This window comes from Schistocerca americana, chromosome 1 (assembly GCF_021461395.2).
Source record: "Schistocerca americana isolate TAMUIC-IGC-003095 chromosome 1, iqSchAmer2.1, whole genome shotgun sequence".
NCBI classification, from domain to species: Eukaryota; Metazoa; Arthropoda; class Insecta; order Orthoptera; family Acrididae; genus Schistocerca; species Schistocerca americana.
This window is the reverse complement of record NC_060119.1, coordinates 930,317,107-930,332,980: the sequence shown is the minus strand read 5'-3', so window position 1 is coordinate 930,332,980 and position 15,874 is coordinate 930,317,107. Positions and strand designations below refer to the sequence as shown.

The 15,874-nt window shown below is 40.7% G+C and overlaps 1 protein-coding gene across 1 annotated transcript in view; it reads right to left on the bottom strand.

Moving 5' to 3' along the window:
* The window catches only part of LOC124615378 (eIF-2-alpha kinase activator GCN1), a 283,362-nt gene that overhangs the window by 85,066 nt on the left and 182,422 nt on the right, over window positions 1–15,874 (bottom strand). Inside the window, exon 24 of the mRNA XM_047143206.1 lies at window positions 10,754–10,933. Within this exon, the coding sequence (XP_046999162.1) occupies window positions 10,754–10,933 (180 nt within the window). The remainder of the gene's footprint in view (window positions 1–10,753; window positions 10,934–15,874) is intronic.

Below are 15,874 nucleotides of genomic sequence, written 5' to 3'. Positions count from 1 at the left end.
TTGCATATAGACACAACAGAAAGAATATCAGACAAAGCTTTAGGCCAAACAGGCCTTCGTCCGAACACACACACACACACACACACACACACACACACACACACACACACACAAATCCATGATCACAGTCTCTGCCTTGCCAGCCAGAGACTATGGCCGTGTGTGTGTGTGTGTGTGTGTGTGTGTGTGTGTGTGTGTGTGTGTGTGTGTGTGTGTGTGCGCGCGCTGATGAAGGCCTGTTTGGCCGAAAGCTTTGTCTGACAATCCTTTTGTTGTGTCTACCTGCGACCCTCCATCTCAACTATATAGTGAGCAGCAACTATCCTTTTCATAATATTCTTTATTCTACCCAGAATTTTCCTTTGTTTTATCTTTGGACACTCGTTCTTGGTTCATCCGATTGACATGTTTGTTCTTTCAAAGCTGCAGTGTGAAACAGAAGACAAGGTTTATATATATCCTTTGTTCTACTACATTCCAAATGATTTTGATTTTAATAGAACATTCTATAAGATGGATGATAATAATCTGTCAGTTTTCCGGCACAAAATTAAATATTTCTCTTAATAATGCAATGTCCAGAAATGTGTTGTTTTGAGCTAATACAGGGAAGAAAGAAACTGTATTTTATAATAAATGTGTTGGAAGGAAGTCACTGAAAAATAAGTATGAAATTTAGAGTACGATCTTACCACTGGAACTTCACACAAGTGTGCTACAAACAGTTTTCTCTCCAAGAAATAATAATATTTCATTATAATGAAAACTGCAAATATATTTATAAATATTATTTAAATTTGTAGCTACCACAACATATTCTAATTCTGATTGAAAATGTGAGTGGAAATCAGAAATCTGAATGCTGAAATTTCAACTTTCAGTGTCATTTCTGTAATTAAGAAGCCTACCTTTCATGAAAACAAACAATGTTATGTACTTTAACACCCAAATCAAAGTAAACAAATGTAACTGAAGATACTCTGTGACTTATAATAAAAAAACTAACATTGGTAGTTTGTTGTTTCCATGGTAAAAATAACAGCTTAAACAAAAATGATGAGTACTGGTTTTTGTATAGAAAAAGACGCATTTACAGATACTGTATTACTGAAAAGAAATTTTTATGTTAATGTCATCTATGACATTAGAAAATTAGGAACAGTTATTCTGATAAACCTGTACATAAACTTTCTGCTCAGCATCGGAATACTTCGCACAGTTTCAATGGAGGTTGTGACGAAGTAAGCTTGGATATTTTTACTTCCAGTCTTGTTTAGCCATCTGCCTCCTTAAAAATTCATTTTTTCACTTCTGCCTAATTACCATTAACATAAGCGAGTACAATCTGCATTTTCATAATAGTGAAAGGTTGGCCCTCAGTTTTAAAGAATATAACACCAGATCTAATATTGTGCTTAGTTTTATGTACATAATTGATTTTCTAATCTATTTTGACTATTCTTAGTTAGTGTCTTTTGTTATAGGGTGAAATCAGTGATTGTATCATAACTTAAATTCTATTGTTGACTTATAAACAAATATAAATTCTTTAGTAATTATAAACATTTGGAGGAACAACTAACAGTACTCTTAAGGGATCTATTTGGCTCTATTTGAACACATGTTAGCAAAGCCAGCCCTTCATTAATTCCAAAGTAATTAACAGTTTTGTGAAAAGTATTGATTGCATAACTATATATGCTGATTTCATAATTTAAACAAATAATTTGGCTTAAACCTTGTAGTAGAAGAAACTATTAAAAAGAACCAATTTTTTGATGTATTCAGTTAATTTAATGAGTTCAGTTTTAATTGAAATTTCTGTAAATTTAACTTCGAACAATGTGTAGTTTCAGTATCTATTACTGTGAGGATAAATAAGGGCCCAATTTTTGGTCCCGAAACAGACAGTACATGGCCAAGTTTCAGACGAGGAACCTGTATTGCTTAAATCAACAACAAGGCATCAGTGAATAAGTGTAACACAATTAGGTCAGGTGTTAAAACAATGACAGTGTCTGCTCCATTCGTACCTTTCTATTCTTCAAGTACTGTGAGCTTTGTGGTTAGGTTTTTACTGCTTGTAGATGTTAAATTGTAAACTATTGTAGCAGTATGTGGAGATCTGTCTGCAAAATATTAATGAGGCTTATCGAAAGTTAAACAACAGTGCACTGGCCATATAACTATGTATTACTGGGGGGTTGTGAACAGTGAAACTAAAGTACTGTGAAACACAACTGTGCACCTGTTGGCTACATTATTTATAGTAGTCAGTGTCAGATATACAAACTCCACTTTTAAGCCAGCGTAGCAATGAAATACATCAACACCGAAGACAATCAAGGAAGAAGTAAAGAAGGCGAACCGTCACAGCGAGTCTGCTTTCTAAATACAATGTAATGACATGTCACAGTATGTATAATTTCCTTGAATGTTTATAGCCTCCATAATAAAGAACAGCAGTGCATCCAATATGCAACCCAACTTATATCTCTTAATATTGGCTCAACGTTACACATGGATATCCTCATGTGTGCTCTGATCCAGCCTATTCCACCATAAACAATTGTTAGTTTCCTCTAATTTCATCTGCAATATTTGTGCAACATATGGTACCACAGGACAAATTGCACTTGTAGTTGTATATTTACTGTTTAACAAGAAGTCATGTTTATACTATATTTCATCCCACAGAGTATTTTATGTGTATTTGCAATATTACCAGCATTATGTTATATTTAAATCAAACCTCCTTTAAAATAACAATGAAACTGGATTGCCATATTTGGAGATGGGGCTCAATCACATCTCCTGCCCCAGACGCAGTGCTGGTTCTAAGCAGCCCTGTCTGCCAGTACTTTAACTTCCTTCAAACATCAAATGCCTTTAATTGTTTAACCTGTCATTATTTCTGGAGTCTCATTTTTTTCATTTTTATTTGTGTTTATGATTCATCTCTTGAACTATATAAACATTTAATGAATTCTTGGAATGCTTGTAAGGCAAAACAAGTTACTATAACTGATGTAGACCTAGTGTTGGACTCTTGGTTGTCGTACAGCTTCCGACACTGTCACTGCAGCTACCACATTGATCTTAACCATCCAGACTGTGCAGTCTCGCAGAATAAGTTTGTATCTTCATAGCATTGCTTTATAGTGCAGTATCTTGTCAGCTTCTGAAGCACAGAAGAAACAGATTATGTGGATGCCATAAATATATGAACATGATAAGAAGTCCATCGGGCAAGTTACAGATTACCATAAAATTACTAACTGGCAACTAATTCACTGCTGACAATTTATTGAACTCAGGACCCATCAGGAAGTAAAGAGTTCTCAGGTTGTGAGCCATCTTCATGTATCCTTTCAAATAATACTAAGTTCACACACACACACACACACACACACACACACACACACACACACACACACACACACACACACACACACACACCTACTGTCTCCAGCCACAGTCGCTTGAGTGTGGTAGGGCCAAAGTGACCAGAGGCTGTGGCTGTGTGTGTGTGTGTGTGTGTGTGTGTGTGTGTGTGTGTGTTTCTTTTTCTTTTTCTTTTTCTTTTTATTTTCCAGAGAAGGACTTTCTTGTCTGAAAGCTTGCATGCTCAGCGGTCTCTTCACTACGCCCATCTGCGACTCAATGTCTCTATGTGATTAAAAAAGTTGCAATTTAGCCTTTATTTGTCCTTTTCCAGTTGCAGATGTTTTTAATTCCCACTAGCCTTCTTCATCTATTTACAATTTGTACAGAAACCAGATGGCAGTTATAACAGTCGAGGGGCTTGAAAGGGAAGCAGTGGTTGGGAAGGGGGTGAGACAGGGTTGTAGCCTCTCCCCAATGTTTTCAATCTGTATATTGAGCAAGCAGTAAAGGAAACAAAAGAAAAATTCAGAATAGGTGTTAAAATCCATGGATAAGAAATAAAAACTTTGAGGTTCGCCGATGACATTGTCATTCTGTCAGAGACAGCAAAGGACTTGGAAGAGCAGTTGAATGGAATGGACAGTGTCTTGAAAGGAGGATATAAGATGAACATTAACAAAAGCAAAACAAGGATAATGGAATGTAGTCGAATTAAGTCGGGCGATGCTGAGGGAATTAGATTACCGTATTTACTCGACTCTAAGCCGCACTTTTTTTCCGGTTTTTTTTAGTCCAAAAAACCGCCTGCGGCTTAGAATCGAGTGCAAAGTAAGCGGAAGTTCTGAAAAACGTTGGTAGGTGCCGCCACAACTAACTTTTGTTGTCGAATATATGTAGCGCTACGCAGGCATGCTTTGCAGGCACAAAGACAAATACTGGCACCAAAACCTCTGCGTCAGTAAATAAATTAAAAAAAGGTGGAAGACTAGCTTTTTTTTCTCCGCCCCGAGTTTCGACCACTGCATTTTCATACATTATCCAACGAAGTAAATACAAATTCCGTATTGTTCCTCTTCGAATGTAGCAGCATTTCAATGTACTACGAAAATCCGACTGGCAAGACTGTTTGGGATATTTGTCAATATGGCCAACTCTGCTTTCTGAAATTTTTCCTAACTGTGAGAAGAAATGGTTGCTAATGGGAACTTTTATGAATTGTGAATCACATGCAGTATTCTCTTCACCATAAGAATAATACGAATATAAACATTTTGCCATGTATTCTTTCGTGTTTGCTGCTATCTCATTTAAATCCTGTCCGCTTAATAAACTACGAAACTAGAGTGAGACAGCAGCAGACGCGGAAGAATATACATACCATGTCATGTTTATATTCGTATTATTCTTATGCCTAATAGGGATACAGCCAGAAATGAAGCACGGCAATTGACTAGATTTTTAAATCTAAGATGACTCTAATTTCTGTGCACAATGTAATGTACTAAAGAGGCGTCTGCAAAGATTTTCAAACGGAAAAATTTTTCGCTAAATTCTCGTTCAGAACATGTTCTATCATACGCAGTCTATTATTTGATTCTTGTTGATCATTATCAAAGAAAGCAGCAGTGTAAGTAGCAACGAATAGCAGTCTCATGCCATTGTTTCGCTAATGAGACGATTCCTCTCTTTGTTTCTTTTTAATTGTAAGCGGCGGTAGCGTGCACAAAAGCAAGCCATGCCGCGAGCGGCGACAGGCCATAAACCCTCATTTTCAGAATGCGACAAACAATGCATGACACAGTACAGTAATGCATTTTCAGCTTTGAGTGACGTAAACACCTATAACAAAGAGAACTGCACTTGTCAGATCAAAGAAAAATAAGCTATCAATTCAAACCAGACGAAGCACGTGAAAAAGGAAGGGTACCCGTACAAATACGGACGGAGCGCCTGACACATAGCAATGGCTACCTGGTAAAGCTTAACTGCTAAGCTTACGACTCAAACCAAACTACTACAGCTGTATCGTCATTCATTCAACCTAAATTGTGTCTCATATTACAATGGACCAAGTTTGTTTCGATTTGGAAGTGCGGCCTAAAACTTTTCTCTCCCCTTGAATTTCGAGTCTCAGATTTCAGGTGCGGCTTAGATTCGGAAAAATTTTTTTCCTCGATTTCGAGTCTCATTTTTCAGGTGCGGCTTAGATTCGAGTGCGGCTTAAATACGGTAGGAAATGAGACACTTAAAGTAGTAAAGGAGTTTTGCTATTTGGGGAGTAAAATAACTGATGATGGTCGAAGTAGAGAAGATATAAAATGTAGACTGGCAATGGCAAGGAAAGCGTTTCTGAAGAAGAGAAATTTGTTAACATCGAGTATAGATTTAAGTGTCAGGAAGTCGTTTCTGAAAGTATTTGTATGGAGTGTAGCCATGTATGGAAGTCAAACATGGACGATAAATAGTTTGGACAGGAAGAGAATAGAAGCTTTCGAAATGTGGTGCTACAGAAGAATGCTGAAGATTAGATGGGTAGATCACATAACTAATGAGGAAGTATTGAATAGAATTGGGGAGAAGAGGAGTCTGTGACACAACTTGACTATAAGAAGGGACCGGTTGGTACGACATGTTCTGAGACATCAAGGGATCACAAATTTAGCATTGGAGGGCAGCGTGGAGGGTAAAAATCATAGAGGGAGACCAAGAGATGACTACACTAAGCAGATTCAGAAGGATGTGGGTTGCAGTAGGTACTGGGAGATGAAGAAACTTGCACAGGATAGGGTAGCATGGAGAGTTGCATCAAACCAGTCACAGGACTGAAAACAACAACAACAACAACAACAACAACAAGTCTTCTTTTTTTCTTCGTGATGCGACACTTGCAAATCTGTCATTCACGACCAAGCAAATGATTATCTCTCAAACCAATATTCCTCACCTTGCGATATGGGCAAAAAATCCTCAGATAGTTCCATGTGGTTTGCTGATGCTGTTTTTTTCTTTCAATGTATATATTTTTACAAAAAGAAAAAAGAAAAGAGACTTTCTTAAAGTTGCTCAGGTATTCTTGACAAAATGACTACAGTGGCTTAAGATTAGTCAATATTTGATAAAAATAAATAGGTGACATGCGACTATCTTAGTTTCAAAGTGCAAGTACACCCTCTGCCGTCATGTGTGAACTGCTGGCTCATATTCGAAATATTAAATATACTGAATGTCATCAGCTTTGCTGGTCGAAGGGTGGATACATACTGCAGTGCATAACAAATGGTCTGATATGCCGCCTTAGCGTACAATGTGAACATCGTCTTATACCAAACACAATGTAAGCACACTGTCAATATTCCTCTTTGTTTTGTTTACCTTTATGAATATGCACTAGGATCACTTACATACTGGTGGCCATTCTTTTTGCAGTTTTCAGGAGGCAGTTGTTTATGTAGTAAATGACAGTAGTACTGAACAGTATGCAGGTATGTGATAGGAACATAGTACGTCTGCCCTATAGTTTCGATCATTGTTGTTAATCCGGGTTGACCACGCATTCAGAAATGGTTCTATGATTCAAAGAAGGTATCATTTGTAATTAAATGAATCCCTTAACCGAGAAAGTGCATGTTTTCGTAACAGTGACCATACGTTACTTAATGCTCACGTTATTACTGTACCTTAGAATGTGCTTTTCATAGTGAAGGTTATTGTATTGTACAGGATGAACCAGAACTTCACCGACAAAATTTCAGGAATAGTTCAAGAATACTTTCTGGGTACTTAGGTATAAGGGACCAATGGTCTTTGGCTGTTCATTATAGAGTTACTGCATTTAGATCAGTTTCTTGCACCAATTAGCTTTGTATCTGTGTTATATTGAAAATAGTGCACAACATTGCAATTGTTGACAGTATGCAATGTGTGTCTTGCTTCCATTAACACACTGTATCTGCTGCTAACAACAGTAACGCACTTTTTTAACTCATCCTTAAGTCTGCATTCAGTACTGCATGGTACGACCAAGGGTTTTGTTTTCTGACAGTTTTAGTTCTGTGTTAGCAGTACTACGCACAGGTTTACTGATGAAGAGTTGGCCGATACGCGCCTCATGTACGGGTTCACTGAATGCAATGGACAAGTTGCACAATGATGCTACACTGAGCTGTTCCCAAACTGATGGCAAACACATCACAGCACTTTTACAATAGTGTGTTGTTGCATTACTCTGTGTTTTGTGTTGTACATTTTGGTGATTGCTTATTACAGGCTTTTTCACTCCTGTGAAGATATTTTCACAAAAACAAGAGCAATCGTGGTAACAAACAGAATAAATCATAATTATATTATTACTCTGTGATAAGCTGCTGAGGTGAAGGGTCCCTTATACCAGAATACTCAGAAGGTATCCTGAAAAATGTCTGGAAGTTTATATCAGTGGAGCTCCAATTTGCCCAGTACATTGTTTTAAAAACCAATAGTTAGTTCTGTGAAATATTATAAAAGAGCAGTTGGATGTATTAGTGCTCATTTTTGGAGTATAGCTCAGTGGGTTTGAATTAGATCAAGGATTAATTGTTTTTTAGATGTACTCTCTCCACATTAGCACTCAGTGCCAAATGCAGGTGCTGAAATGATATACAAGCGAACTGTGAGCTGGAAACATCATGAAGTGAGTGAAAACTTCTCTGGGTTGTGTTTGTGAGACCCATATCTGTAGAAGTGCTTAGGCCCTGCACAGCATGTCATATAATGGCAACATTGGGGTTTCGAAACATGGAAAAAGACTAAGTGGATACTGAAACGCTTTATTACATTATTGCTGCTTACAACTTGCACACATCTAAAGCAACTAAGAATACACCAGTTGCAACGAAACAACAAAGCTCAACAGACAGCACCAGCATTACATGCATGTTGTCATAATGAAGAATTGTAATAAAAAGTATTGTGGTGACATCAGGTTTTTCTGACATTGAACATTAATGAAAGCAGGCCAGTTGTATGAATGCTGAATGAATACATATAATTAACTTAATTGATCAGGTTCAGATAATGTTAATTGGTCATGGAAGGAGTCACTACAATAATTCATAGAAAACAGATAAGAAAGAAATGTTGTACATAGACTTTTCAGTGTTATGTTTTAAGACCAAAACTCTTACAACTACATTTTCTCCCCCAAATCAATTGAAGGGAAGAGTGAGAATCTTGAGGACTAGGAGAAACTGGCGACTTTTGTTGCCACTGAGATACACGGTCATTGATGAACATACAGTAAAATTTTTATTTCTTTTGCCAGATCAGAAAAGACAAAAGTACATATTCTCAAGTCTAAATTTCTTATTGGCTCTGTATACAGAGACTTAAGTTCGTTAGTTGCTCTATACAGCACACCTACACAGTGGAGAGATGAATTATTATTATTATTATTAAAAATTTTATAGCTGCTGTAATTCTATTTCTTCATGATTTCTGCCCGCACGCGCACACCAACCCACCAACCCACACACACACACACACACACACACACACACACACACACACACACACACACACACACACTTTTTATATCCCATGAAATGAAGAAATGAATCATCATAATATTGAATACAAGGAGCAACCAATAACGACTGCTTTATTTGGCATGCAATACTACCATATTTACTCGAATCTAAGCCGCACTTTTTTTCCGGGTTTTGTAATCCAAAAAACCGCCTGCAGCTTAGAATCGAGTGCAAAGTAAGCGGAAGTTCTGAAAAATGTTGGTAGGTGCCGCCACAACTAACTTCTGCTGTTGAATATATGTAGCGCTACACAGGCATGCTTTGCAGGCACAAAGATAAATACTGGCACCAAAACCTCTGAGTCAGTAAATAAATTAAAAAAAAAAAGTGGAAGACGAGCTTTTTTTCTCCGTCCCGAGTTTCGACCACTCCATTTTCATACATTATCCAACAAAGTAAATACAAATTCCGTATTGTTCATCTTCGAAAGTAGCAGCATTTCAATGTACTACGAAAATCCGACTGGCAAGACTGTTTGGGGTGTTACTCAATATGGCCAACTCTACATTCTGAATTTTTTCCTACCTGTGAGAAGACATGGTTGGTAATAGGAACTTTTATGAATTGTGAATCACATGCAGTATTCTCTTCACCATAAGAATAATACGAATATAAACATTTTGCCATGTATTCTTTCATGTGTGTTGCTATCTCATTTAAATCCTGTCTGCCTAATAAACTACGAAACTAGAGTGAGACAACAGCAAACGCGGAAGAACATACATATCATGTCATGTTTATATTTGTATTATTCTTATGCCTAATAGTGATACAGTCAGAAATGAAGCACGGCAATTGACTAGATTTTTAAATCTAAGATGACTAATTTCTGTGCAGAATGTAACATACTAATGAGGCGTCTGCAAAGATTTTCAAACGGAGAAAATTTTTCACTAAACTCTCGTTCAGAACATCTTCTATCATACGCAGTCTATTATTTGGGGCTTGTTGATTATTATCAAAGAAAGCATCAGTGCAAGTAACAACAAATAGCAGTCTCTTGCCATTGTTTCGCTAATGAGACGATACCTCTCTTTTTTTTATTGTAAGCAGCGGTAGCGCTCACAAAAACAAGCCATGCCGCGAGCGGCGACAGGTCGTAAACACTCATTATCAGAGTGCAACAAACAATGCATGACACAGTACAGTAATGCATTTTCAGCTTAGAGTGACTCAAACACCTATAACAAAGAGAACGACACTTATCAGATCAAAGAAAAATAAGCAATCAATTCAAACCAGACGAAGCACGTGAAAAAGGAAGGGTACCCGTATAAATACGGACGGAGCGCCTGAGCATAGCAATGGCTACCTGGTAAAGCTTAACTGCTAAGCTTACGACTCGAACCAAACTACTGTAGCTGTATCGTCATTCATTCGACCTAAATTGTGTCTCATATTACAGTGGACCAACTTTGTTTCGATTTGGAGGTGCGGCCTAAAACTTTTCTCTCCCCTTGAATTTCGAGCCTCAAATTTCAGGTGCAGCTTAGATTCGGGGAATTTTTTTTTCCTTGATTTCGAGTCTCATTTTTCAGGTGTGGCTTAGATTTGAGCGCGGCTTAGATTCGAGTAAATACGGTAATATCCAGAGAAGGAAAGTTCCACTACTCATTGAACATAGGTGGTGAGAGATTACTATCACGGACAATTAAACTTCAAACTATTTTATTAGTTACACAGTTCTGTCCTCTAATCATTTAGTGTGTATGATTCTCATGTGTGATTTTATTGATTATAGTTAAAAGTTAATTCTTTCTTGAAAAGTGAGTATACAAAAATAATTTAAGTTTGTAACTTACTCTGGATTTCTGGATTACGGATGACTGAACCAATAAGTTTCAGTGCCTGAGCTCCTGCTTTTTGCACTTTTACATGGGAATCACTCAATACTTCTATCAGTTTTGGGACAATGCTGGGCAGACAAGATGAAAGTTGTTTTGGTGCACAATAGGCCATAGCACCCAAGAGTTCAACAGAGCCTGAAACAAACAAATTTACTTAACATGTAAAGTCGTTTTGGTGCACAATAGGCTATAGCACCCCAGAGTTCAACAGAGCCTGTTTCTAACAAATTTACTTAACACGTAATTTTTTTTTTCCATCAACTATTGAGTGCACTTGCACACGTACATCGCCTCCTCTCTCTCCCCCCTCCACCCCTCCCTCCACAGAGATAGTACTCTGAGAGCCAAAATTAAGAATATTTATCTACGCAGAGTCAGCTGACCTTTGCCCACATTATTTTTAAAAAAAATCCCAAACAATTTCTTCCATGAATAAAGTACCTACTAGTTTTTCTCCCTTAATTTAAATCCATTGTAAATAAGATAACACCACCAGTGGCTCAATTGACAGAAATTATCATGTGAAACACAGCTGTTATGCCACAGTGTATCTTTGCTATTATCATAAGCATATATGAGGAAATCACTTTAATAAAGAGCAAAATCATTTTCCAATAACATTACTTTTTTAAGTTTCTGGTGTAACTGTTGACAGTAATCATACGAATATTCCAACACTGCATTACTGAAACAAAAAGTATCTTAATGGCAAAGTGGGTTTATTGTCTTTTTTCAGTCTTTGGGCAAAATGCATTGTGCCTTTAAGTGCAACAGGAACACACAATGTGTGTATGTGTGTGTGTGTGTGTGTGTGTGTGTGTGTGTGTGTGTGTGTGTGTGTGTGTGCACGTGAACACAAACACAAAACACAGAGAAATGCGGTAGACAGCTCGTGCATCATTTGCTAAACCGGCTGATAAATCAGATGGCAAACCTAAGCTGAAACGTAAATTGTTAAAAAAAGGGGCATTCCAGCAGGAAGTGGCAGACAGTTAAAATTTGGGCACAATGCATACAAAGTGGTGGGGCAGCGCCACTGAGTAAATGACAATGGCTGAAAAGGCAGTGTCCAATACGAAGCCGAGTTAAAATAATCTCCTCCCGGAGGAAGGGACAAGAGGAGGTCATCCAAGGTGCCGGGAGAGGCTTAATAAGCTGAAGCTTATTCCCATGAAGGGAGGACCATTGACAATGCCAAAGGGACACCACCTCCTGACAGATGCCAACGCAGAGATCACTGGAGGGAATAGAGGTACTCGCGGGTTGAGATACAAGGACTGCAGCCTTGGCAGCAGCATCAGCAGCCTCAAATCCTAGCAGACTGACATGACCAGGGACCCACAGAAACATGATTGGCTCCACCAAGAGTGAGCAAGTGACAGTTTTCCTGGACCCAATGCACTAAGGGATGAGCAGTGTACAGCACACAAAGACTTTGGAGTGCGCTGAGTGAGTCTGAGCAGAGGACACAATTGGGAAGGCTGTGTCACCGGAAGTACTCCGTGGCCTGATACAAGGTGAAAAGCTCGGCGGTAAATACCGAGGAGTGTGCCAGAAGCCAATATTGAATGACACGGGTGCCAATGAAAAAGCACACCCGACCCCATGGTCAGTCCCAGAGCCATCAGTGTATACAAAGGTACTATCACAAAGTTCCATGCAAAGGTCATGAAACTGAAGGCGATAGACTGAAGCTGGAGTAGAGCCCTTATGAAGCGAATGAAGGCCAAGGTCAACATGGGCCGCTTCACGAAGCCAAGGTGGTGAAGGGTACACACCCACTGCGAAAGTTGCAGGTAGTGAGAAGTGAGGCCACCATAGAAAGTCGTGAAAGCAGACTCCAGGAGGAAACAGAGAAGAGGGACGAGCCCCGTACTGACAATATAAGGAATCATCAAAGGAGGCAGCATAGGAGGGGTGGCCACACATGGCAGACAAACGGCATGTGTACCTGCTGAGGAGAAAGTTTCAGTGGTAGGACAGTGGTAGTTCAGCAGCTTCAGCATACAGACACTCAACCGGGCTAGTGAAAAGGCGCCAGTGGCCAAACGGATGCCACAATGGTGGATAGTGCTGAGATGGCATACGAGGGATGAGCATGCAGATGCATAAACAAAGCACCCATAGTCGAGTTTCAAATGGACAAGGGACCAGTACAAATGGAGGAGGGTGGTTTGATCGGCACCCTAAGAAGTACCATTGAGGACACGTAGGACATGGAGGGACTTCGTACAGTGGGCTGCCAGGTAAGAGACATGGGAGGACCAAGAAAGTTTCCTATTGAGCATGAGCCCCAGGATTATGTAGAGATGGTGGGAGAAACCATTTGCACTGCCAGAAATTCATACAGACGGTTTTGTCAGTGGAAAGGCGAAAGCCACTGGCAATGCTCCAGGAGTGAAGACGATCAAGACAGTGCTGAAGACGCCGCTCAGTGAGATAGGTCTGTGGAGAACTGCAATAGACTGCAAAATCATCAACAAAAAGGGAGCCGGAGACGCCCAGCAGGAGACAGGCCATTATAGGGTTAACGGTGATAGCAAAGAGGATGACACTCAGGACGGAACCCTGAGGCACACCATTTTCCTGAATAAAGGTGTCCGACAATTCAGAACCCACATGCCCTTTGAAATCTCGGTCTTGTAAAGATGCCTGAAGAAAATAGGGCAGGCGCCCATGAAAGCCCCAAGTGTAAAGAGTACGGAGGACACCAGTTCTCCAGCAGGTGTCGTAGGCCCTCTCCAAATCGAAAAACATGGACACAGTCTGGGATTTCTGCAGAAAACCATTCATGACATGGGTGGACAAAGTAACGAGGTGGTCAACTGCAGAATGCCGCACTCGAAATCCACACTGTGCATTCGCGAGTAAATGGCACAACTCGAGCCACCACATCAGATGGGCCTGAGTCATATGTTCCATCCCCTTGCAAACACAGCTGGTATGAGAGATGGGGCAGTAGCTAGAAAGGTTTTTGTCCTTACTGGGCTTACATATGGGTATGACGGTGGCTTCACGCCAGAGTCCTGGAAAAATGCCCTCAGCCCAGATGCGGTTGTATGTGTTAAGCAGAAAGTGCTTGCCTGTTAGAGAGAGGTGCTGCAACATCTGAATGCGAATAGCGTCTGGCCCTGGGGCGGAGTACTGGGGTGAACTGAGAGCATGATCTAGCTCCCTCATAGTGGAGGCAGCAATGTGGCACTCATGATTCGGAGAAGAGAATGTTATCGCTCGAGCTGCCTCCACTCATTTCCGATGGATGAAGGCACAGTGATAGTAGGAAGAGCTCGAAACTTCCGCAAAATGGTGGCCCAAGGTGTTGGAGATAGCAACAGGATCCACAATGACATCGGCACCTACTGCCAGGCCGGAAATGGGGGAATGGATCTTGGTTCCAGAGAGCCATCGGAGGTTGGCCCATACGAAAGAGCAAGGTGTGGAACTGTTAAAAGAACTAGCGAATGAAATTCAACTAGTTCTTTTGCTATCCCGAAGAACTCTACTACACTTTGCATGCATCTATTTATAATGAAAGCAGTTTTCCAGCGTAAGGTGGCGGTTAAAAATGCGGAGATCACATCTCCGTGCTCGAATTGTGTTGTGGCACGACTCAGTCCACCAAGGGACTGGGACACGATGTGGTAAAGAAGAAGTGCAGGGGATGGAACATTCTGCAGAAGTAAGGATAATGTTGGTGAGATAGTCCACCTGGTCATCCATCACAACTGAGGAAATCTTGCTCTGCGAAGGTTACCACGGAGGAGTAAAGCTGCCAGTCAGCCTTAGTAAGCCCCCATTTGGGCATGCATGTGGATGGGGTAGGAGTCAGCGGACAGAGAGCACACGGGAAATGATCGTTCGAGTAGGCGTCAGAAAGAACGGACCACTCAAGACGATGGGTAAGCTGGGTGGTGCAACAGGATAGGTCCAAATGGGAATAGGTGTGCGAGGAGTCAGAAAGGAAAGTGGGTGCTCCAAGGTTAAGGCAGAAGAGGTTGGTTGAGTTTGTTAAGAAGGTCAGCCAAGAGGGCACCTCTCTGACAGGTCTTGGGAGAATCCCAAAGGGGATGATGCGCATTAAAGTCATCGAGCAGCAAAAATGGGGGAAGTAGCTGCCCAATAAGGTGAAGGAAGTCTGCCCTGGTGACATCAAAGGACGGAGGTACATGAATGATACAGAGGGAGAAAGTCAGGTGGGGAAGGAAAAGGTAAACAGCAACAGCTTTAAGACGGGTAGTCAGAGAGATAAGTTGACTATGAAGGTCATCCTGTATGAACACCATAACACCCCCATGAGATGGGATGCCGACCTTAGGGGGAAGGTCAAAACAACTGTTAGTTAATGTGAAAGCTCAAAGTGGTCTTGAGGGCACAATTTTGTTTCCTGAAGGTAGAGTACAAGGGGATGTTGCAATGCTTGAAACGGCCATAAATCCTCTTTGTGGGACCGAAGGCCGAGAATGTTCCATTGGAGGACAGTCACGAGGAGGAAGAGATGTAGGGGTGTCAACTCTGTGGCTGCAGAGGGACAGCCATTGGAGAGTCGCTACTACAGAACACACAAGCAAGAGGCTCCTGCTCCATGGGGTCCACAGAAGCAAGGCGTGCTTGTGTGGTCAGTCTGTGGAGTCCAATGCTGAAAAACGGTTGGTGGTGCGCACTTGAGAGACAGAGGCTGGCGGGGCTAAGTGACCATGTAGCAACACTGCTGAGAAGGATCTTCGAGCTGGTGAAGGAAAAGACTGTCTTCAGCAGACTTTTTCGAGCCCTTGTCGTTAGAGGAAGACTTGGGTGTTGTTTGGCTAGAGAGACGGAGCAAGTCTTCTCGGGAGTACTACTATTGTCCGTTCCTGCCTGCTGGTTATGTAGTGGGTAGCTTCGCCCCTTTAGGTGAAAGTTTGATGGTTTGTTGCACAATGTGACGGGGGGCAGTGGTGCTACCTTGACACTGGGCGACTTCACAACCTCAGAGCCAAATTTGAGGTCACATGTCTGTGTGACCATGTCCTTCATGGAGCAGCTTGTGTAAATTACACCAAGGGAAGAATTCGAAGTTCTATGTGCCTCAACACGAAC